This window comes from Mustela nivalis (genome assembly GCF_964662115.1).
Source record: "Mustela nivalis genome assembly, chromosome: 10".
NCBI lineage: Eukaryota > Metazoa > Chordata > Mammalia > Carnivora > Mustelidae > Mustela > Mustela nivalis.
In genome coordinates this window covers 38348799-38373043 of record NC_139029.1, presented here as the reverse complement: position 1 = coordinate 38373043, position 24245 = coordinate 38348799, and the positions used below count along the sequence as shown (strand labels likewise).

Below are 24245 nucleotides of genomic sequence, written 5' to 3'. Positions count from 1 at the left end.
CTCTTTATATGTTGACCTAGCAGTGGAGAGCTCAGTAATCTGTCTCCTACCTATCTGCACAACTTTAGCTCTCCTGTTCCCCTGCTTTACACTTAATAAATCTAGCAGTGATGTACCGTTTTTGTTTCCCCATAATCGTACTCTCTGTTCATGCTTCTCCACTGTAAGGAATGCCTTTATTCTGCCCTTTACCTGGTTAACTTCTACTCTCTGACACTTAATTGTTCCTAACTCTTCAACTATCATACAGTTGGACCCACCGTTAGTCCTTTCTAATGATACCCTCTGCTCATCTTAATTACATTTAACACATTGCTTATCATTATCTCTGTATAAATGTCTTCTCAAGAGATTTGATTTTCTCTTTGGCAGTGACTGTACCTTACATCCCTAGTAAATATTCTATATATTTAATGAATGAAGGAAATAAAAGAGTGGGAAGGAAGAAATAGTATGTAAATGAAGTAGAGGGAATTTTGAGAATTGAGTACAAGGAAGGCTCTGAAATTTCTAGTTTCTAGTTTATCTTAAACCCTGACCTAAAGAAAATTTCATTTTAAACAAATTTTAAAAACTAATAGTAATTAATAATCAAACTTAGAGCAATCAATGATGATTTAGTGAAGTAAAATAAACACAAACTGTTCTTTACCCTAAGAATAGTGGAATAGCCTATTATAAATGCTGTGTTAGTCTATGTTTTAACTATTAAATTTTTATAAAATGGATGTCATTTTTGAAGAAATAAATATTTATAATAATATGTGTTTATAGTTTATATAAATACAGGTTTATGGAAAATATTGAAAAGCGAAAAGAAAATATTCTAACACAGATTAACAGTTAGCTTTATGATACATGTTTTTTCCATATTTTTAAATACATTTTGATGAAAACTTTTGTGTATATTAAATATTATTGGGTTGTGTTATAATCTTGTTAAAACAGCTTATTTTCATCTTTTAATGTTATATGATCATTTGCTTAATTACATTTTATAATATTTTAACTTTTTATTAAAACAATTTTTAATATAGAAGTAAAAAGAATAGCACAGTAAACACCCAAATCCCCATCCCTAAATTTAATAACTAATAAATTTTGCCATGTTTGCTTCTTTCATATGCAAGCATCCCAAAGTTTTAATGAAGATAGAAGCCTTAATAACTTCAAAAGTTTAACTGCCACACATTTATAAAAGAGCAGCATTTGAAACTTATTTACATTTTTTATACTTATTTAGGTTTGTGGTTTTGATGAATTAATTTTTCATGATTTTTTTTCATTTCCTTTCTGATTGAAAATGGTAAACATTGACTGGAACAGAAAATTAAATGTAGGGCGCCTGGGTGGCTCAGTGGGTTAAGCCGCTGCCTTCGGCTCAGGTCATGATCTCAGGGTCCTGGGATCGAGTCCCACATCGGGCTCTCTGCTCAGCAGGGAGCCTGCTTCCACCTCTCTCTCTCTGCCTGCCTCTCTGCCTACTTGTGATCTCTCTCTGTCAAATAAATAAATAAAATCTTAAAAAAAAAAAAAGAAAGAAAATTAAATGTAAAATTTATTATTCAAAATATGCAAAAACAAATATAAAAAAATTAAAGTTTCACATGATTTTATAAAATTTTGCAGCAGTTAAACTTTTGAAATTATTAAAATTTAAACTGCATGAAAGTGTTTATACCTTTTTATATTCAATATTTTTTGTTAAATTACATATCTTACACCTAAAAACATCTATGTATTTTCCAAAAAATAATGATATTCTCTTACTTAATCACCATACCATTATTGCATGTAACAAAATTAGCAGTAATTCCCTAATATCATCTAATATCCAGTGCATATTCATACTTTACCAGCTATCTCCAAAATGTCTTTTTAACTGTTGTTTTGAAACCAAAGTCTACTCAAGAATCACAAATATTTGGTTGTTAGATTTTTTAAAAATATTTTTATTTATTGTAGAGAGATGGTGTGAGAGAGCATTGTGGTGGGGAGGGCAGAAGGAGAGAGAGAAACTCAAGAAGAGTCCCCTTTGAGTGGGGAGCCTGTCATGGAGCTCGATCTCGTGACCCTGAGATCATGACCTGAGCCAAAATCAAGAGTCAGACACTTAACTGACTTAGCGACCCAGGCACCCTATGGTTGTTAGATTTCTTTTTTTTTTTTTTTAAGATTTTATTTATTTATTTGTCAGAGAGAGAGCGAGCGAGAGCGAGCATACGCAGAGTGGAAGGCAGAATCAGAGGGAGAAGCAGGCTCCCTGCGGAGCAAGGAGCCCGATGTGGGACTCGATCCCAGGACGCTGGGACCATGACCTGAGCCGAAGGCAGCTGCTTAACCAACTGAGCCACCCAGGCGTCCCGGTTGTTAGATTTCTTAAATCCCTTTTAAACAAGCATCCTCTCCTCCCTGCCTCTCTTTTTCCCCCACTAACATTTGCTTTGTGAAGAATCATGCTTTGTTATATTTAGGTCAAAATTTCTTTTGTAAGAATGCTTTTATTTATTTCTCTTTTAAGATTTTATTTATTTATTTGACAGAGAGAGATCACAAGTAGGTAGAGAGGCAGGCAGAGAGAGAGGAAGGGAAGCAGGCCCCCTGCTGAGCAGAGAGCCGGATGTGGGACTCAATCCCAGGACCCTGAGATCATGACCTGAGCCGAAGGCAGCGGCTTAACCCACTGAGCCACCCAGGTGCCCCTGCAAGAATGCTTTTAAATGAGCCGAAGGCAGCGGCTTAACCCACTGAGCCACCCAGGCGCCCCTGCAAGAATGCTTTTAAATAATACTGAACACTTCATTAAAACAGGACTGTAATGGTTATAGAGTCTCACTGTATGGCCATGTTATTATATTTAAACAATCACTTAATAGACTTAAATATGGTTGAAAGTAGTTAAAGTAATCGGAAAATGTTTGGACCTTTGTGAACTATAAACTCCCAAAATAAGCAGAGATGTATTTTAAATCCCACTTAAAAAGCTACCCTAAGAAATACTATGTACACTTTAAACATTGTAACTTTAAATGAAGACGCTTGTTTAAGTATACAGTATATAATAGACAAAAGAACTTTTGCTAAGAGTCTTATATAATAAACTGGCATTTGATGTTCCCCAGAGAAAAATAAACTCTTCCTTATTAATTTCTGGGTATTTCTAATGAAACAGTTGATTGTTTGCTTTTGACTAAGGCCTTGGTATTTTAACAAATGAAAGTCACTGGTTCGTGTAATTAAATGTTTTGCTTCATATTAGATTCATACCAAAATCCTTTGACCTCTTTGGATTCCTAAATTGTCTTTCTCTTTTTCCCCTGTCCAAGACATTTTTCCTTTCCTCATTTCTCTTTTCTAAGTTAAAGAACAACAGTTTATGCATCGCTTAAGACATTACTGTAACTTGAGTAAAACTGATCCACATGATGAATTTTTCAGATTTAACTTTAAATCTATGCAGATACATTTATTATGATTATCAGCCAAGTTACATACATACATACATACATATATATATCTCCTTTTAATTAAAGAGTACTGTGTATGCATAGAAATAGTAATGCTACTACAGATTTATATGGTTCTGTATGGTTTATAGAGCATCTTTTCATATATATCTTATTCAAATCCAACAACAATCCAATGAGATAGGGATATATAGTATCAATATTCCCATTGTATAGATGAGGAAGCTCAGAAATGCAACAGAATTTAACCACAGCACATCACTAGTAAGTACCAGAGGCCAAATAAGAGCTCAGGGTTCTAACACAGGTAAGTATGATTTATACTATATCACTATATTTCACTTTCAATGGTAGCTACTATACTGCAGGATTCGCTTATCAAATATCATTTCTCCTTTTCAGATTTCACATTTGAGAATTAAATTTTTTTAATATTATTTTTTTAAACTTACGAATGAAACATTTTTAAGAAAAGTTTTCCGATATTCACGTATTTTAAAAGCAATTGTGACTGATACTGTGGCATTCTGACTAAATTTCTTTCATCTTAAATATCACATGTTTAATTTAAACTGTGGGAGGCACATTAATTTTACCAGGGCAACCGATGAGCCTCAAGCACCAGCATTCTTCACTTGAAGTGAGAAATTGAGTTCCAAGAGTAAATAAAAACAAGATTGAAGGTTTAAATCCTCTGCTAGGCTTTTTGAACTTATATACTCATTAAATGTTTATTGGAGTGGTGGGATTACAAAGGATTTAGGGAGCTTCATCAACTGGTATATAGTTAATCACTAAGTAAAACACTACATTTGATAAAGTGTTTCTCACGATGCCACATTCAATCCATCTTAATGAAAACTGCTTCAAACTGATTTCATTTGAGAGCACTTGGTGATGAGAGTGCCCCTGGTTCTTTCTGCCTTTTTCATGAGGAATTTAAAACACTGTCCAAAGCAGAACTCCAACTTCAGTAAAACAGGTATTCTAAGGTCTTACATTTAAGTATATTATGACAGAGTTTTGACTTCTGGCAACAGGTCCATCAGTTTTATGACCTCCTCTCATGCCCTTCACTGTTAGAGGTGTTCACTCAGTTGAGGGCCATATTTATCACATATCTGCTAAGGACCTGGAATATAGAGCTTTCCTGCTCTTGAGATGCTCATTGTCTAATGGGGAAGATAATATCAACAGATTTATGTAGTATAGTATGCTATAGAAGCAAAGAGGAGAGGTGCTCTTCATCTACCTCAGAAAGTTTAGGGAGATTTCTTGAGGAGATACATCTGACCTGAATCTTATGAATTATGAGAATTATGAGAAATCACAGAATTCTAAACAGAAAAAAAGGTCAAAAGCAAAGGGAAGAGGATTAAAATGAGAGAACTACAACCAAAAAATTAAGACCAAGAGTAAAAAATGCAAGATAGAGAGTTGGATTGCAAGGCATGAGGTGGGGAAGATGAGCAGGGGCCAAGGCATTGGGAAGGGGCTCACATTTTCTGTCATTTAAGAGATATTTATTGAATAAAGCTTATATTTTATCTTTTAATAAGTGAGAGTCAGTGGTTAGTCACTGTAATTTAAGTTGCAGAAGTGTTTCCGGTGGCCATACCATGATTCCCTAAGAGTTTCTTAAAGCAGATTTTTTTTCTCCCTATAACCTCTCTACCTCTCATTCCTGCTACTTCTGAATTTTGTACAAAACAAAGTGCCCTATAGAATGATTAGACATTTGTAGTAACTAAAAATCAACAGCAGTAAAAATCTCGGTACCAGAGTTTATCTCCCATATGAAGGATGTTTCCTTTCCTAGTTCCATTCCTCCCCTTTGGAGACTGGCCTTTTTATCCTGATTTCAGATCCAGTGATATTTCTAATATTACACATAAATTAAGGAAACTAGTGCTCAATTCTTAATTTCCCGCTTAGTAACTCTGTAGCCCCAAACAAGTAATCAGCCTGTTTCTAATCTTCAGACAAAAAAAAGGAAGGTGGGGGGGAGATAATGATGTAGTTGTTTTGAGGATTAAATAGGATGCTCTCCATATATGCACCCAGCACTATGGCTAATGTGCTATGAAGCAGTTTCGACTATTTGAGAATGTTTGTAAAAAACAAAACTGATTTATTCATGCAACTCATGAACTAATTCTGAGAATAATTCCAGAAAGGAATTTTGAGAACCCCTATGAGTATTTACAGCACTAAAATAAGTAGTTTAACTTTTAACAGGATTTGTGATCAAGTTTTAATTACATTTACTTTAAAAATCAGTTCATTTTAAAGTAGTGCTGTTTCTACTATATCATGTTTAAAAGATACTAAATACCATCACTGATCAATATTTAAAAAAAAAAAAAAAGTTCTACACAAATCTGTAGCCATAGCTGTAGTTGGTGAGTTTCTAGCTCTCCATTAGCCAGGAAAAAAGAGGGAAATTTATTTGTCCTTTAAAGAATATGCCCCGTTTGTTCATCTTGTCTTTGTTTTCTTTTCCATTTAAATTCCTTAAAGGCAGACAAATGTTCTTACAGTAATTTTATATATCATCTATGATAGCAGCCAATACATGTGTGAGATGAGAACTATGATGCTAATATAGTTTGTTAAGTATGTTTATTCTACAAATACAATATTTGTTTAAGAAAAAAAGAAGAAAAGAATACAGGTGCATTTAAAGTAGAAAACAAGTTACCACATAATATGAAGCCTAAAAATAATCATTATTAAATGTTATTTTTACTTTTAAACATAATTTTTAAAAAATCTCCAAATATGTATATCAGTAAAAAAGTTGACATGTTTTACATAAATGAAACCATACCAAATATGCTGTTCTATAATTAGATGTTTCCACTAAATAGTATATTGTTAGCTCTATATTTAGAATTTGCCCTAATTGTCCTACTATCCTACTACCCTACCCAATTAAAATTGTAAAAATCTTCAGTGTCCATATTTAAATTATTTTTTAGTTAAAAATTTAGTAAATTAGTTTTAAGGAATGCTGCTTTATAAAACGTTCTTTTCAATTTACTGCTTCTCACCATCTTTTTAAAAACAATTTAATCGTATTTGAAAAGCACTGTAGGTAAAATTTATTAAGATATCAGAAGCAAGGCTGATTTCCATTTATGGGCTTTATCTGTATTTGTATCATTATTCCCAAAGGGCCTTCCTGGCCCTAGAAAGTATTTGTTATTCATATTACTTATTTTAAAAGGATTAAAAGCTAAGTTTGATCTCTATAGTATTTCAGTTGTAAATTCAAGAAATCTGTTTCATATCTAATCTTAAACATTAAAATAAGAGATATGGTAGAAAGCATACTAATCAAAATTCTTATATTTGGGTTCTGGTTTTTCATTTACTAGCTATGTCCTATTAACCAGATTAACCTCCTCTGATCATCAACTTCTACATTTAAAAATTTGTATCGTAATACTTCACAAGACTCTTTAACAGAAAATTAACATAATTGAAACATCTTTGAAATGTGTGTGAAACATCTTTAAGATTGTTTACTTATAACTAGATGGACATTGAATATATCAGGCAATTTTGGTTTGGAAACTAGACCCTGATATTGACTGAGCTATGTAAGCCTTCATTTTACTTTCTCTAAAATGGAGCTAAAAATACCTTGACAATTAACTCACCTTGGAAAATGAGTCCTTACATTAATAGTAAACAAATTATTCAACTATACATGTTAGAGAACATGAATAGGCCTGTTTAGTTGGTATATATGTACTTGTATAAGGGAACAGTAGAGGATAGGGCTAAAATAAAGAAGCAGACTGGGTTTACTTTCATTATGGGAATCCCTCAAGACCAGCTAAAGACTTGTTGTTAGTGGTTAGCTTTGGAAAGTTTTTGAAGAGGGTGACACTGTCAGAGCTGTACCATAGACATAAGCAATGTGGTAGTAGTTTGTAAGATAGATTGGAGAGGAGAAATTGGTGGTAGTGAGACTGAGCAACTATATACATTTGTATATGTGTAGTTGTGGAATGTCAGATATTGGTTAGAAAATCATGGTACAGGGCGCCTGGGTGGCTCAGTGGGTTAAGCCGCTGCCTTCGGCTCAGGTCATGATCTCAGGGTCCTGGGATCGAGTCCCGCATCGGGCTCTCTGCTCAGCAGAGAGCCTGCTTCCCTCTCTCTCTCTCTGCCTGCCTCTCCATCTACTTGTGATTTCTCGCTGTCAAATAAATAAATAAAATAAAATAAAAATAAATTGTTTAAAAAAAAAAAAAGAAAATCATGGTACAGTAATAGCACAGTGTAGTTCACCCTCTTTTTGGTTCCTAAATTTCACAGCCTGTTAGCTTTTGTGCACTTTTTTATACTTCTGTATCTTCCCACGCCTTCCTCAAAATGCCTAACAAAACTGCTTCTGATATAGACCTAGGCTAATGTGTTCTGGCCTTTCTTTCCTTTGTGGGACATTTCAATAGAATCTGTTGATTTTGCATTTGCCTTGTCATTTACAGTCTTTTATAAGGAATGGATATTAAGAAAAATCAAAGTATTTCTGATGTTAAGTAGTGCATAGTATGTTTATTAAATATATTGGAAACTTAAATTTCCCTAGCATGTACAATTATGAAGAACTCCATAAATCAGTTAGAAGACAGCAACCCATTATGGGTAAGCAAGATAAGCAGGTACTTCACAGAAAATATGAAAGATGTTCATATTTTCCATAATATAAAAAATACAGATTAAAACTACACTAATATATATTTTCACATATCATAATAACACATTTTTTCCAGCATATATACCTAAGCATATGGAAAATAAGATAAATACAAGAATATTTATTATAACATTGCTTATAATAACAAAAGATTGGAAGTACTTTAAATGTTATTCACACTATGGAATACTATGTGACCATTAAAAAGAATGAAGCCACTTCATATATATTGATGTAGAATGATGTTCAGGACACTTTGCAAAGTAAAAAAAGTGAGATACATAACAGTGTATATAGTATATCTCCTTTTGTGTTGTAAAAATTCTGTGTGTATATAGATTACAAAAAATACAGGGGTGCCTGGTTGGCTTAGTGGGTTAAAGCCTCTGCCTTCAGCTCAGGTCATGATCCCAGGGTCCTGGGATCAAGCCCCACATCAGGCTCCCTGCTCATCAGTGAGCCTGCTTCCCCCTCTCTCTCTGCCTGCTTCTCTGCATACTTGTGATCTCTCTCTGTCAAATAGATAAATAAAATCTTAAAAAAAAAAAAAAAAAAAACATTGACCAACCACCTGCTATGACTTCAGCCATCCTGGGTCTCAAATATATGGAATATGACACACATGGCATTTCAGATAGATGTACACTTCACTATTGCACTATTACAAATCCCAGTAGGCTCTCCTGTATGGGTTAAATGGACTGGACCACATGCTAACAGTGAAAGGCTCTCCCTGGTCTTTGCATGAAGGCTAGACTAGCAACCTCCATATCTTCTTTTGCCTTCATGCCTACTTGGCCTTTTGAAAACAGTGTCCCCCTCCTCTCTTCTCACTAACCAGATGAATAAGATGGACCTTTCTGAATAGCCTGTTAGGTCATTTGCATTAGGCCTAGTGTTAATTACAGTCTCTTAAAGTGTAATTCAGGGCCCATTGGAAGCTGTGAGAGTCTTTCTGATGGACCATGAACTAATCCATAAATGCATATCTTTTCTTTAGATCTTCTGGGTTAATAGTACAGTTCCATAGATGGTCATTTTTATGTATGACTAAGGATTTCTTATAGTTAGTCTGTTGTAAGAATTACAATTGGGTTTGGTTGCTTGTAACAGAAATAAAAATTAATAGTGGCTCAAACAAAATAGAAGTTAATTTCTCTATTCCCCTCAAGAAGTCCAGAGGTATCCTGTCCAGGCCTAGGAAGGTATATCACAGACTCAGAAGCTCAGGTTCCTCCTAGCATGTTGCTCCACTGTGTGGTATACAGTCAGGTTTTGGATGACTACAGGAGATTGAACCAGCACTTCTGCTTGCATTAACCAGAACGTGGTTATTGGTTATATAGTCACATTTGTTTAAATGGAGGCTGAGAAATGTATTCTTTATTTCAGTCAGCCATTAATAAAATACACAGCCATAAAAAAAAAAAAATACATAAGAGATTTCCTCACTGAGGAAGATGTGGAAAATACTTAGGGACTGCGGTCTCCACCATTCCTATTAAATGAGTACTTAAGGGTTACTACAATTCTGTATGTTTAAACTTAGCTTATTTTTATAATTCACAGTGTTCTACTTTGGAATCTGCCACACTTGACAGTACTTGACAGTAGTAAACAGTTATTGAACATGTACACCCACATAACATTAGAATTCCTGTGATTTTTCAGCAAGAATGCATTATTATCTATATATTTTAAATTAAAAATTATTGTTACTATGTCTCCAGTTCTTTATTGCTATGATTCCCCCACCCCTGGAGTATGGACATGATGAGATAGGTGGGGTCCTTTTTCTCTTCTTCAGTGTCCTGAAGGTGGGAGAAGGAAGTGTTAATGTACCTCCCATTCATCCACATTCATGTTGTTCTGCCTGTTTAGTAGACCACTGGCTAACCAAGGATAGTGTTATTCCTCTCAGAAGAGAAGATCAAAAAAATCCTCCCTGCACTTTTATGAGGTTGCTGTTCCAGTCCTGGGAATTGTTTCTAGTTGTTCATCTAGAAAACCAATGGGATGAGATCTTTGATCCAGCCCGAAACTGCCTACTTTCTTGCCCCCCATAATCCTACTCCCAGCCTCCCTAAAGAGCTTGCCTGCCCCTCTCCAGTTTGCTTTAATAGCCTATCACTTGAACTTCTATTTCCTTATTTGTAAAAACTTTAGTCATATGTTGGTTTTCCTCAAAAATATTTTATGACCTGAGTATTACAGTCTGAACAATGAAAACTGATAAAGCTCTGTATCCAGTGAACATCTGCCAGCTTATTTTATGAAAAGAGTTTGGTTTTACTTTAGGCTTTTTTTCTTTGTGTAACCTGTGACTTTCATATAAGAATTCAACCTACTTGAGGCTCAAATACATTTGTATCATTAAGATTTCAGAGTTCTATCCCAAAATCTCTTTCAGGAAGTGAGAGGAAAAAAACCCCACCATCTTGGCATCACCTCACCTTCAATATCTGCTGTTTTCCTTTTGGAACCTCTCCGGTTGATTGCTGCCTGTTGGTCTCTGAACTCAGCTTTGGGAGCCGAAAATGCAGTGTCAATGATTCTTTCCACAAATCAATCTACATTGATTCTTCACTCTTTAAAAGTTACTAGCTTTGAGTTCTTTGAACATATTAGGCTACTGACATTACTGGGCCTTACCAAACTTTTGTCTGCTTTTTCTTTTTTTCATTCTTCTTTTCCTATCACCTAAATTTAAAATTTAGCTCAAATCAGAGATAAGTCCGTTACTATATACTGCTTTCAAAATTTAGCTCGAGTATTCCCTTCATAAAGCAGCAGCATTTCAGTTGGCTAAGCATCTCCCTTCAGCTCAGGTCATGATCCCAGGGTCCTGGGGTTAAGCCCTTCATTGGGCTCCTTGCTCAGTAGGGAGTCTGTTCTCCCTCTCCCTCTGCCACTCCCTCACTGTTCATGCTCTCTCTCTCTCTCTCATTCTCTCAAATAAACAAATAAAATCTTTTTCTTTTTTTTTCTTAAGCAGCCAAGCAGTGTTCATGCTTAGACCCTAGGACCATCTCTATTATAGCAGTCATGTTACCACTCCATCTAGAGAGTGTGGTACTTCTGACCTCCAAAGTTATATGGCACCAAAAGCACAAAAAAGTGAAGTAGCTTTCCTAAGGTCACATAGCTAGGAGGTGGCAAAGCAGGAATTTGAACCAGGCAATGTGGCTTCATGGTGCCCTGCCTCTAATCTCACCTTGTAGTTATGTTGAGTCATGGTTGGATGCTGGGCTGGGCCTATGAACATTCATATATCATTCATATATAGGAATAGGATTAAAGAAGTGGGCAGTGTACTGGAATGATCTGCTTGGAGCCTGGATTTAAAACAATAAATAAGAGACCTGTAAGGGACATTTTGAGGTGGGTGGAAAAATTTGAATATGGACTTTACATTAGATGATACTGTAACAATATTAAATGTCTAAGGTATGATAAAAATATTATGGCTATGTGAGGGAATGTCCTTCTTAGGTTGAAAGACACTGAAGTATTTAAGTTGGAAGTGTCAAGATTTGTGCAGCATTAAATGTTTCAGGGATGGAGGCATACAATGAATTTTGAACAAACATGGCAAATGTTAATAACTGATAAATCTAGGGGCACCTGGGTGGCTCAGTGGGTTAAAGCCTTTGCCTTTGGCTCGGGTCATGGTTCCAGGGTCCTGGGATCGAGCCCCGCTTCGGGCTTTCTGCTCAGCGGGGTGCCTGCTTCCCCCTCTCTCTCTGCCTGCCTCTCTGCCTAATTGTGATCTCTTCCTGTCAAATAAATGAATAAAATCTTAAAAAAAAAAAACTGATAAATCTAGGTTGAGAGATAAGTGAGTGTTTATTGTTGAATCAGTGTATCTGGTCTTTGTATTAATAAACCATTCCCAAACTTAAAACCAAAATAATAATAATAATAATAATAATAATAATGGTATGATTCTGATGATTATGGTGATGATAATCATCATAATAAAGAAAACAGAAATAAAGTCAGGTCCCAATTTACATAAGGGAAATCATTTTATTTTTAGTGTATTTAATTCTTACACTGAAAAATTTATGAACTACCATTTATAGAAATTATTTATCCTATCAATCTTAAAATTTTTGGAAACATGGACTATGGATGTTCTGGTACTCAAAAAGAAACTAGAAACCTTCCTTTCAGTCCATCAGCAAATATTTTCTGAGTGTCTGCTCTGTGCCTGGCCTATTTTGAGACATAGCCAGTTCATTTCTTCCAGCTCTAATGTTCTATGGTTCTGTAGAGCTAAGTGTCTAAATACAATAGCTACTGCAGCTCAAGGCCAAATCACATTGGTTGCTGTCAGCTTGGCATTTCCTAAGCATCAACTTAGTACCTTAGCTCTTGGATTTGAATGTGAAGATTAGTGAGGCCCTGAAGGCAGAGACACAATTTAGCATCCCAAACGTTATTGCTAGTAAGAGAAATGAAGGAGCTTCATAATCTTTAATAAATTTTCAGGGCTATCATTTCTCTTAAAATTGCTTTCAAATCCTTTATTTTGCATGGATAGTTCTGGATTCTTCATCCTAACAACCACATTTCATTCAGCACTTGCTATGGGCCAGGTGTTGTAAAAGAAGTACTTTACCTGCTTTATCTGCAGTTCTTGGAACAAACACCCATTTTGTCCCAAGGTCACACAGCTTGTAAGTGCAAAACTGGATTTAGCACAGAGCTTTTTTCTTTTCTTTTTTAAGATTTTATTTATTTATTTGACAGAGATCACAAGTAGGCAGAGAGGCAGGCAGAGAGAGAGAGGGAAGCAGCCTCCCTGGTGAGCAGAGAGCCCAATGTGGGGCTTGATCCCAGGACCCCAGGATCATGACCTGAGCTGAAGGCAGAGGCTTTAACCCACTGAGCCACCCAGGTGCCCCAGCACAGAGCTTTTTTAACCTTTATACTATGTTACCAAAACCTAGATCACAAAGAGGGAGCCTGAGAAGAGTGTAGCTTGCCTTTGTTTACCAGATTTATACCCTCTCTGTCAAATTAGAAAGACAAATAGACATGTTTTCCTTAAGTGTACCATTCTTACCACTTATTGGTTAGTACTGCAGTTAAATTTTTGCTTCCCCATATACCAGCACCCCCCCCCAATTCTTTGAGAACAAGGAAACTTTGTTTTATTCATCTTTATGTTCTCAATGCCTAACTCATCGGCACTCCATAAATGTTATTGAACTCAATTATTAGTGGGCCAAAGGGAAAAATGGTTACAGAAATGGAAAATAAATCATTTTCTCATTTTTTCCCTATGTGCTAGGAAAATTCACAAAGGCAGTTTTCTGATATGCTGAACCCAGTTCTCACTGTTCGGGCCTGTGTTTAATTGAGCTCAATAAAATAATCAGAAATCTGAGTCTAGGGCTCATTTAGCTGTGCCTATAATCTAATCAGAGATTTATGTAGCCCAAATTTATTAGCATTTACTTATTATTAGGAGTTTTCTCTTTTGCTTGTTATTACTGTCAAAATGGCAGAAGAAAAATTTTTGTTGAAGGCTTATGTTAGAGAGAAAAGATCATTTTAAGATTATTCAGTTTCCCTTTTCAAAGCTACTATGGGAGTCCCCTAGCCTGAAGATTCTCTTCTGATTACGCTCTTTATCATCTCCTTTCTCACAGTTTAGAGCTTAAAGTGAGAACTTTTTTTAAAGTGTGTTTTCCTGGCATCTCATGTTTAACAGTGTCAGGGGTTTATGTCCCTGGAACGAAAACTGTTTCTCCAGAGCCTTTTTTCTCTCAGCTTCCAGTGAAAAGAGGGGCGAGGCGAGCCAGTCGCTTACCACAAAGCAATGCCACCACAAAGGAAAGATTAAGGGTTTAGAGAGAGGTCAATGTGGGTTTTTCTCTAACTAAACACTTTCCTAAAGTTTCCTTGTGGAAAAATAATGAAGTCATCTCAGAGTTTTTAAAGAATTTTTATTTCTTTTTCACCGTCTGCATTCGCTTGTCTTCTCAGCATGGATGTTTAATCTTCCTAGGCTTTGTGAATTGGCCCAAATGAATAAGTAGTGAGCTGTCTCTCTAGGAGCTAGAGGCTTATTCTAAGGGCCTAATCACTGAGTAAACACATCTTTGCCCTCCCTCTCACAACTGCGATATAATAGTCGAGATTCTAGCACAGTAACCTGGATATTGCAGGGACCAATGCTTTGAAATGCAGAATGGTTGATCCTCCAAAACAGACAGTGCCTGATCTTCGCCTGCCTCTTTCTTCTTTTTTAAATTAAATATTGCCAAAGAGATGCTGTTTTATTGCTTGATATTGTGCATTAGTGCCCTGGATTTCCAAGTTTAGTTTCAGTCAACACTGTCGGCTGCACTTATAGGGAACTCTGCATGTTGGGTTTCTTAGTAGCCTTTTTCGGCACATGTGTGTTTGGTTTGGAAGAGCATTTAAATTAAATCAGTGAGATAGCAATGTAAATCGCTAATCTCTTTCCCAAAGTCTAAATGTTCCCTTGCAGCGTTCTTGAGAGAAATGGGCATTTTAAAGATTTAGCCATTGCCATTGTTTGGTTAGAAATATGCTGATTTAAAAGTGGACAGCTCTCTTGTTCCCAGTGTCTCATTAAATGTAGTTGCTGAGATACGATCAAGCAGAATTAGAGGTTGACATCCCTCTGTCTATTCAGCTAGAGAGCTTCTAAGAAGAGGAGCTCTGAATTTGTTAGTGCTGTCAGGTTCACGTTCCTTTCCCTAAAGCAGCAGATTTCTAGATTCTTTTACTGAAAGTGGTTTAGCATGCTGTTGCCATTTGGTATGTTTTTTGCCAGGGGGTTGGTAATCAGCATTCAAGTTTCTTTCATCAAACATGCCAAGACCTTTGCTAACTTTAGGGATGCAAAGAAGACTGAAAGAGACCTAGTCCTCACCTTTGAAAGACTTTGTCTAGAGGGGAAACTGATAAACAGTGATGATACTAATTGGGAAGAGATAGAAGCACAGAAAAGGAAGCTCTTAATTCTGCCAGAGGCAATCAGGGAAGGTTTCATAGCAGCATTGGCTTTGAGACTTAAAGGGTGAATAGGAATGTACCAGATAATTGTCTCTAAAACTATGTGTCTGATTACAAACTTCATAGAAGCCAGCTACTGTTACCTGTAGACATGAACATGGGTGAAGAAACTCTGAGTCTTTCTTGCTCACCATTTTATCACCGTTGCTTCCTCCTCGGCCTGACATAGTGTTTCAACAAATGCTTGTTGAATGAGTGATTAAATGAATTGACACATGAACACAGCTACTGTTGGAGTAACTGAGCTACTTAAACTCAGGAATCCTCTCCTTATTCCCATTACTTGTTGTCTCTGAGGCCCCAGAAGCATACTAATGTATGAGCAGTGGCCATACATTAGCCATACATATGAGCGCTTGTTCTATAAGCGCTCCAAGACTTGACTACAGTATGGTTGATTTTCCTACTACTGCTGTAGTATCAAAGAACGAATACTAGGCGTGGCATCAGGAATCCAGGTTCCAATCCCAGAAGTACTACTTACTTACTTGTTATGGTAGAATTTAGGACAAGTCTGCTTTCTAAACCTCAGTTTCTTTGTATGCTAATAAAGTTAAGAATACTATTTTACAGACTTTTTCTGGGGATTAAAGTATAATGGGTGTGTAACTAACAGTGCCTCCTATTCGTAGTAGATGCTTTTGGGATCTTAATCTACTAATGTACCTCTCTGGCTACCCTCATCTAGTACAGAATTTACCTTTGAAGAAAATATTTTAATCATTAGTTTTTTTTTATTATTGTAATTTGGATTATTTATCAGGATAATTCCAAGCATCAGATTTCAATATCCTTTCATCACATGAGCCTTGTACTTTTCTATAAATGTCCTACTTTTTTTGGAATCCCAGACAGTAAGTTTTTCTTTATTATCATCATATTCTTATTTAATATGAAGGGAAAGACCCTAAGCTTCCCTAGAAGTTTACCTTGCCAGTATTTCACAGATTGGTTTATAAATTATCTTTATCATAAAATTCTATCTCTCTGTTTCCTGTCAACTTACTGTTCTTAAACTCCTCTCTTCTACAAGGTGGCACCAAGAAGTTCGTCAATAACAATGTAGGCTCTTTAATCATCATTGTCATTGTTGTTGTTAAAGCTGACATGTTGCAAATTGTGTTGCTCAATTTCAGTTTTTAGTCCCAATTATTTTATTGACTTCCAACTATGATGGAGGACACTTTTAAGAGAGCAAATGCCATTTCTTAGAAGGAAGTTTTATCAAGCAAAGGGGAAGAAATAATTCTCCATGTGAAAAATCACAAGGACACTTTATGAAATATAGACTAGAAAGAATTCATGTGAAGTGAACTCTTTTCTACCATCCTTCCATTTGCAGTGAGGCGTTATATACTCTTACATAAGGACTTTAACACGAGAACACATTAAGGGCTTTGAAATTACCTGTGGAAGTAAAACACAACTTCATTTCAGACCTTTTCCTCCCAAGTAGAAGAGACTTTCCAGTGTTCAGATTAAAAACAAAAAATACTAAGAGATTTTAGCAACCATTCTTAATCAGTCTTTTTTCTGTGTGTAAAGTTGAATAGTTCAAAATTAATTTTCCCTTTGTAAAGTGTGTTTTAATATGAAGAATTGTAAATCCATTTTACTTAAAATGCAATTCTGTTGCATAGTCTGCTTGAGATAGGCTTGCATATGTGAACAGGAATCTGTGACAGTGGTCTATAAAACAGAATATAATCATCGTAGTCTCTTTAGGATATAAGGAAGCAAAATTTATTCTTATCAGTAAATGCTATAGGAATTCCAAGTATCAGGTGCTCTTTTAAAGGGAGTAGCATTTAATTTTGTCTTTCCTGTTTACATCAACCAATTATACTTTTCCAAAATTCAAGAAATCTTACATTAATGGATATTTTAATTCATCAGTCTTTTTTCCTTTTTCAGAGAAAGCTTCTTGCTATCTACCTCCACCATGATGAAAGTGTATTAACCAACGTGTTCTGCTCACAAATGCTTTGTGCTGAATCTATTGTCTCTTATCTGAGTCAAAATTTTATAACCTGGGCTTGGGATCTGACAAAGGACGCCAACAGAGCAAGGTAATACTGTTGTTCACAAGTTTTAAGTTGGGCTTCTCTTTTTTATAAAAAAGTATTAGTTGTATTTGCTTTCTTATCATCATAAACATTTCATCCTCAGCATTAAATTCTCAACCATTACATTTAATTATATAAAAGCTATTTCTTGTAACTAACATGCAGTTATTTGCAATGGGAAAATATACCTCAATTTGTAAAAGATTTCTAATCCAAGAATAACCCAAAAAAGAAAAACAAAATGTACTGTTTTCATCTTTTTGGTACGGTACATTTCTATGTACTGTATATTCTAATGTTCTCATCTGATGTTGAATATTTAGAGAAAATCTGTTTTTAATAATGTTCAGAAAAGGCAAGGCAAGTCTAGCATATAATTTTAGTAGTAAGTTTATTTTTTAATAATTCCAGTGAAGAAGGCAGGACATTCTGGACAAGTCCATGGAGTTGGGAATAGCTTAACTCTAGCATATACTAATTGATGTAATCGCTTTATTGCACACATTCTTTTGGACACATCCATATTCTCAGTAGGAAAAAAAAGTCCTTTTCCTTGCTGTCAGGATAAATTTACTTAATTTGTTAATCATAGTATCTATAAATGATGAATAATTCTTCATATTTTGCCTGTTTGAGTTTCCCATCTGAAGTACATTTCATCTTGTTTAATTACACATGTGGCCATAACACCCAGTGATGTTACTTTGGGTGTGTTAACACAATAATAATCACAGGCTGCTGGTTTATGAACAGGGAGATTAAATTAAATCATTTCAAGGCAAGTCTATTGTAGTTCCCTAATTTAAATGATCGTAGAACAATTAGAAATCATCTGATTTGTTTTTTTATTATTTTATAGCTCACTGAATTTTTGCTCATCATTTAGACTTTGTTTTATGTAATCTAAAGCTGAAAAGAAAGATGATTCTTCCCTTAAATGTGAAGCAAAAGAATGTTGAAGCAATTTCTTCATCTAATACTTCATTTCTTTAAGCAAATGGTTAGGAAATTTCACAGGATGACTTCGTTCTGCATTGGAAATGTTCCCTGTTATACATAAATAAAGAACCTTTAGCACCTGTATTTGTTTAAATTAAATCAGGTTATTATTCACACTCAGTTAAAGGTGATGAAAAGCAGTGCCAAAAACAGATAAAAATGCAGCATCGAAGGTCTTTCATGAGGCAAAATACATAGACTGGAGACTTGACTAAATCTTTCACCATTCACTGGCAGTAAGGAATCTCCTCCTTTCCTTTTATCCACAACTTGATGGAGAAGGAAACACTATTTCTAAACCATCTGTAGTGGCTAAGTTCAGCAGGCTACCTGCTGTTATTTTGTTCTATCCTCCATTTAATTCCTTAGTTCCTTTTATTTTACAATGACAAAAAATTGCAGTGTAGTTTCTTTTGAAAAACAGTGTTTGAGGGTTTTTTTTTTATGACTGGCAATCAACAGCCATGTAATTGCTTTGTTATGTTTTACTAAAGAAGTCTGTTAAGTAGCACAACTTTGATACACTAGTAATAAGAGTTTGCAGGTTACAGAGACACCTGTGGTGACCAAAGCGACAGAAGCTGCTTATTAGAAAGAGCCAGTACAGCTGTGTCCTATTAACTCCTTATGACACTTTTTTTAAAACACAAAATAAAGACCTTGTTTAAGGCTTTAAAGCTATTTCTCAATGAATTGCAGGACCGACTATAAGGTATGATAGGCTATTTCTATCTACGTTTTAAAAAATATGGTATCTCATTTTTATTATCATTACATTCATGAAAATGAGAGAAAGTGGTATTAAAGACTAAAAATAGAAACATGTAGGAATTTGCTTTAGTATCTCATTTTTATTATCATTACATTCATGAAAATGAGAGAAAGTGGTATTAAAGACTAAAAATAGAAACATGTAGGAATTTGCTTTAACAAATACTTATAGGAACAAGAAACAGGCCTGTGGAGAGAAAGAGAATGTTATAATTACTGGAATTTAAGATACTTGGCAATCCTTACTCAAAATCAAATTCTACTTATTACAAATTAAAATCTATTTTAAGTTAAGGTATTACATTTCTCTCCATAAAGCAAAAGAATTATGTAGATGCTTTTCATGTACAGCTCCTCATTAGTATTGTTAAGGCAAGTGGAAAAGTACACATCTACACACACAAGGTAAAAATTCATTGGAATGGCATATTCCTAAGAGAATAAAAGTGGTTTTCTTTTTACTGTATTAAACTGTAAGAAAATTTTAATTAATTAGTTTGATTTATTGGTCCAAAAAAGGATCAGCTTAGCACCATTTTTCTAACCACCCATGATAGAGTCATCTAAATGTAGTTGTCTAATTGCGTTTCTGTCTTTGTGATCTTACTTAGATTTTTTTAGCACCACATTTTATCAAAAGGTGTTTGTCATAAAAATTTATTACATTATCTATTTGATGCTATTAACAGTGAATAACAAAATACCAAACTTATACCTTCAATTCAGTAGAAGATTGTTGCACTAATATTTATTGGTCAGTGAGCTACATTTCAAAATTTGCTGTGCCATCATTTGCATATTACCAGAGTTAAAATATGACAGATTACTATGTGAAAATATAGAAGAGATTTCTAGGCATCACAAACAAGATTGTTGCTATGAGTTTCCTTTTAAACTGTGATTTTCTTACGATGAATGTAAAAGTTTAGAAGTAAATTCCTTGTGGATGGTTTGTCTCATCCTATATCTGGCTCTCCCAGTTCAAACTGATCAACACATTTTTTTAAAATCGTGAGCCTGTAAACTGGTTAGTCTAGATGACTCCTTAGTGGTTTTCCGGGACTACCCCCTGACATAATAGCTGGGGACATTTGTGCCCAAGATGGGGAGGGTCTTACCAAGCAAATTTACTTTTCCTTAAGAAATACTCTGCCAAACCTACAGAAACATTAGTCCTCTGTTTACTGTGGGTCTCCCATGTGTAGAAGATAAGTTAAGGATTTTGAACTAAGTGAATGCTTTGGTAAAGTTACAGAATGTGAATGTCAGTTGTGGTTATAAGTTAAATTTCCTAATTTCCCTAACAAACTAGAATAAAAAAGAAACAGATGTCTATAGAATGTCACTGTAATACACCTCTGTGATGCTGATGATTTGGATTTCCCTCCTCCAAAATGATTCTAATAACTTTCTAAGTTAAATACTTAAGTTTACAAACCCATATCTATATAAAATGGATTAAAATAATTTCTGGATTGCTCTTGGAACATTCCAAATATGAATTGGGACATCATACTATAGCAGTAATGATTATGTGCCTATCTTCTCCCTCACTAAATTGTGATCTTCTGGAAAGCCTTATTCATATTATTTGTCTCACTCAACAAGGCACTTTAAATTTACAAAATACTGGGGCGCCTGGGTGGCTCAGTGGGTTAAGCTGCTGCCTTCGGCTCAGGTCATGATCTTAGGGTCCTGGGATCGAGTCCCACATCGGGCTCTCTTCTCAGGAGGGAGCCTGCTTCCTTCTCTCTCTCTCTGCCTGCCTCTCAGTGTACTTGTAATTTCTCTCTGTCAAATAAATAAATAAAATCTTTAAAAAAAAAATCTTTAAATTTACAAAATACTAGGAGAAAGAAACTCAGTAAGCATTGCAAATAAATGAATGCATCCAATTCCACCAAAGAATATGTTTATAATTTCAATATTATATATCTAGATATAGGTTTCTTTCCTGGAAAACTCTGTACAGTCTTGTTGGCTGCCATGTCTACTTGGGATTCAGGTCCACTATTTCTTAAAACAGTAGGCAGTAAACCCTTGTTAGTCTTAAGAAGTGCTAGAGGGTATAATTTCTTAAATATCCATCGAAACAATGATCCTAAAAGAAACAGTAGGATAGATCTGTAAATGAAAGAGCTGAAAACAGGTAATAGTAAACAAGGAGATCCTGCAAATCACTTCTGAAAGTGACTAAAAGAGTATCTTAAGAAACATATATTTCCTTCATGTTTATTCATTGAGTAAATATTTACTGAATATTTCATGTGAACCAGGATTGGTGCTTTGCACTGAGGGTGAGAAGATGAAAAAGTTACAGTGCTTAATGCTCAAAATACTCATAATCTATTAGGAAAACATAGAGCTAATACATAATATGAAGTATGAACAAGGTGCTTAGGGAATACAGGTGAAATTCGTAGGGAGTTACTCTGAGTGGGCTAAGGAAGGACTTGAAAGAAATGACCCACAGAAAAATGAAATTAGAGGTTTTGTTCTTTTTATTTAGAGATTTTTATATTAGCAGTATTCCTAGTTTATTGGGTTGCAGATATATGCTATTTATATAAAAGAATATTGGTATTTTAAGCCTCATAATTAAATATCAGAAATGAAGGATCAGTGGTTTACATAATTGTAGAGGAGAGGGCTCTGGCCAGCTAGTGTAACCATATATAGTCTGAACCAGATTGAGGATTAAGGTCAACCAGAAGGGATGGACAGATCCCAAGCAGTTGTTTTGTTAATGATTCATCCCAATATTGGCATATGCTTACAGGCAGACAGTAGAGCAGAAATCAGATACTCTTTTGTATGTAGAAACATGTAGAAAACTATCATGGATTTAATAATAAAAATATATTTAAGGACAGTATACTATTAGTGAACAAAATCTTCTGCAATAAAAGAGTAATTTCTTAGAATTCAGGACAGGTGTCACCTCTGGGAAGCCTTGCCACTGTCTATTCTTCCCTTGCCTCTCAGTCTGAATTAAAATGCACATTCTTTACGCTCCCATAATATCCATATACTAACCTGTATTGATGGAATTCATTATACTGTATGGTTATTGCCTGTCTCCCTATTGGATTATCAGCTCCCCAAGAGAGCTAGGTCTATAATCTCAAGGTGTTAGTGCCTTTGAAAAAGTCAATGTTATATTGAAAAATATATAATCTCTAATAGTCTTATTGAATAAAGAGAGAGAACAGCTTGGGTAGTGGAAAGAGCATAAAAATGCTACTGTATGACTTTAATTGTGTGGTCTTCCCCCATAGCCATTAATAGGACAAATAAAGCAAAAGTCTTTTCGTTATAGAATGAACTAACAATGTCCAGACCAGGTACTTTTCTGCTGGCCCTGGAGCACTTGAGAATATTGTGGCCTGTGCTCTGTGCACCAGGCACCCACATGCCATCTGTAAAGAGATTTAAATTCTACTACCCTATGACCCAGTAATGGCACTACTGGGTATTTACCCTAAAGATCAAAACGTAGTGATCCAAAGGGGCACATGCACCCAAATGTTTATAATAGCAATGTCTACAATAGTCAAACTGTGGAAAGAACCTAGATGTCCATCAACAGATTAATGGATAAAGAAGATGTGGTATATATACACAATGGAATACTATGCAGCCATCAAAAGAAATGAAATCTTGCCATATGTGACGACGTGGATGGAACTAGAGGGTATCATGCTTAGCTAAATAAGTCAATCAGAGAAAGACAACTATCATATGATCTCCCTGATATGAGGAAGTGGAGATGCAACATGAGGGGTTAAGGGGGTAGGAGAAGAATAAATGAAATAAGTTGGGATTGGGAGGGAGACAAACCATAAGTGACTCTTAATCTCACTAAACAAACTGAGGGTTGCTGGGGGGAGGGGGGTCGGGAGAGGGGGGTGTGGTTATGGACATTGGGGAGGGTATGTGCTATGGTGAGTACTGTGAAGTGTGTAAACTTGGCAATTCACAGACCAGTAACCCTGGGGATAAAAATATATATTTATAAAAAAAAAATTTTTTTTTTTTTTTTTTAAAGAGAGACTTAAATTCCAGCCTAGATGAGTTCATCCAGTGGTTCCAGAATTTCTTTCTCAGACTCACCAAGTTTCTGATAGCCCTAACAAAATCAGCCTCTCAGATTGGGCCATTCTAGAATGGTGCTCTGAGCCTTCTGCACTGGTGATGGCGCTGATTAAAGTAAACATGTCCATAGGACCAGAGTGCTAGTCTGGCTACATGATAGCATATGCCAAAGAGCCAAGAAGTTCCATTTGGGCACCATTTGAATTAAATATAGATAGTACTATATAAAGTACTAGAACAGTAAGTGTTAATTTCACTCTATTAGAGTTATTTGGACATCTGTTGGTTGCATGGGAACATTGACACATGAGTGCCCCAGGTGTAAAGCTGTGTTTTGGGCTATAGTTGCTTCATCAAGGAAAGTTACATACCATGTGGTGCACTAAACCACCAATATTAACTAGTAATTAAGTGGCTAATGTGTATCTCTTGTTGTGACCAGGAGGGCCCACAAGGCAGATGTCTTCATTCATCCAGTATAGGTATTGGGTTAGATGATTTAATACTAGAAAACTTAAACATTGAATTTGACTAGGATAGTGACAACTGAAGTCACCAGGCAGCTATGGTTGTTTGTATGTAAGTTTCTGAGGTGGAAATGTTTAGCAGATCAGTGTACATGCTACAGAGTGTTAAATTGGGCGTTGCACACTATTTCTAAGCAGTGTTCTGAGTAGCTGCAAACAGTTACCTAGGAATTGCTGACAATTATACAGGTTGCATGTGGTATATACAAGAGTGTTATATTAAATTTTGCCTACACAGTTAGTAGCAATGTTCACAGACAGAATTCTATTGCCTATTAATATTAGCTTTTGAACTTAATGCCCTTGGGTGCAGTATTTCAGATCACTGTAAACTTCTGCTGCTATGCTGACAGGTACTTGTTAGCCTTAATATTCAAGTGATAGTTTTCCACATTACTTAATCTTTGGCAAGAGTTAATTGACTTAAAGCTCTTATTATCAGTAGGCTGTCTTCACCTGCACTTTCCATCTCAGTAATTAGCCATATTCACAGTGGCATACCCTTAATTCCAAACTACTCAGTGCTTCATGCCTGGCTGAAGCCTGGATGACC

General features: G+C 35.4%; 1 protein-coding gene and 1 long non-coding RNA gene across 2 annotated transcripts in view; both read left to right on the top strand.

Moving 5' to 3' along the window:
* The window catches only part of FAF1 (Fas associated factor 1), a 481294-nt gene that overhangs the window by 326171 nt on the left and 130878 nt on the right, over nucleotides 1-24245 (top strand). The window contains exon 13 of the mRNA XM_082688355.1: nucleotides 17149-17303. Within this exon, the coding sequence (XP_082544481.1) occupies nucleotides 17149-17303 (155 nt within the window). The remainder of the gene's footprint in view (nucleotides 1-17148; nucleotides 17304-24245) is intronic.
* Nucleotides 2372-3169, top strand: LOC309842940. The gene is made up of 2 exons (XR_014299864.1): nucleotides 2372-2696; nucleotides 2761-3169. It is a non-coding gene; the product is annotated as an uncharacterized lncRNA (long non-coding RNA).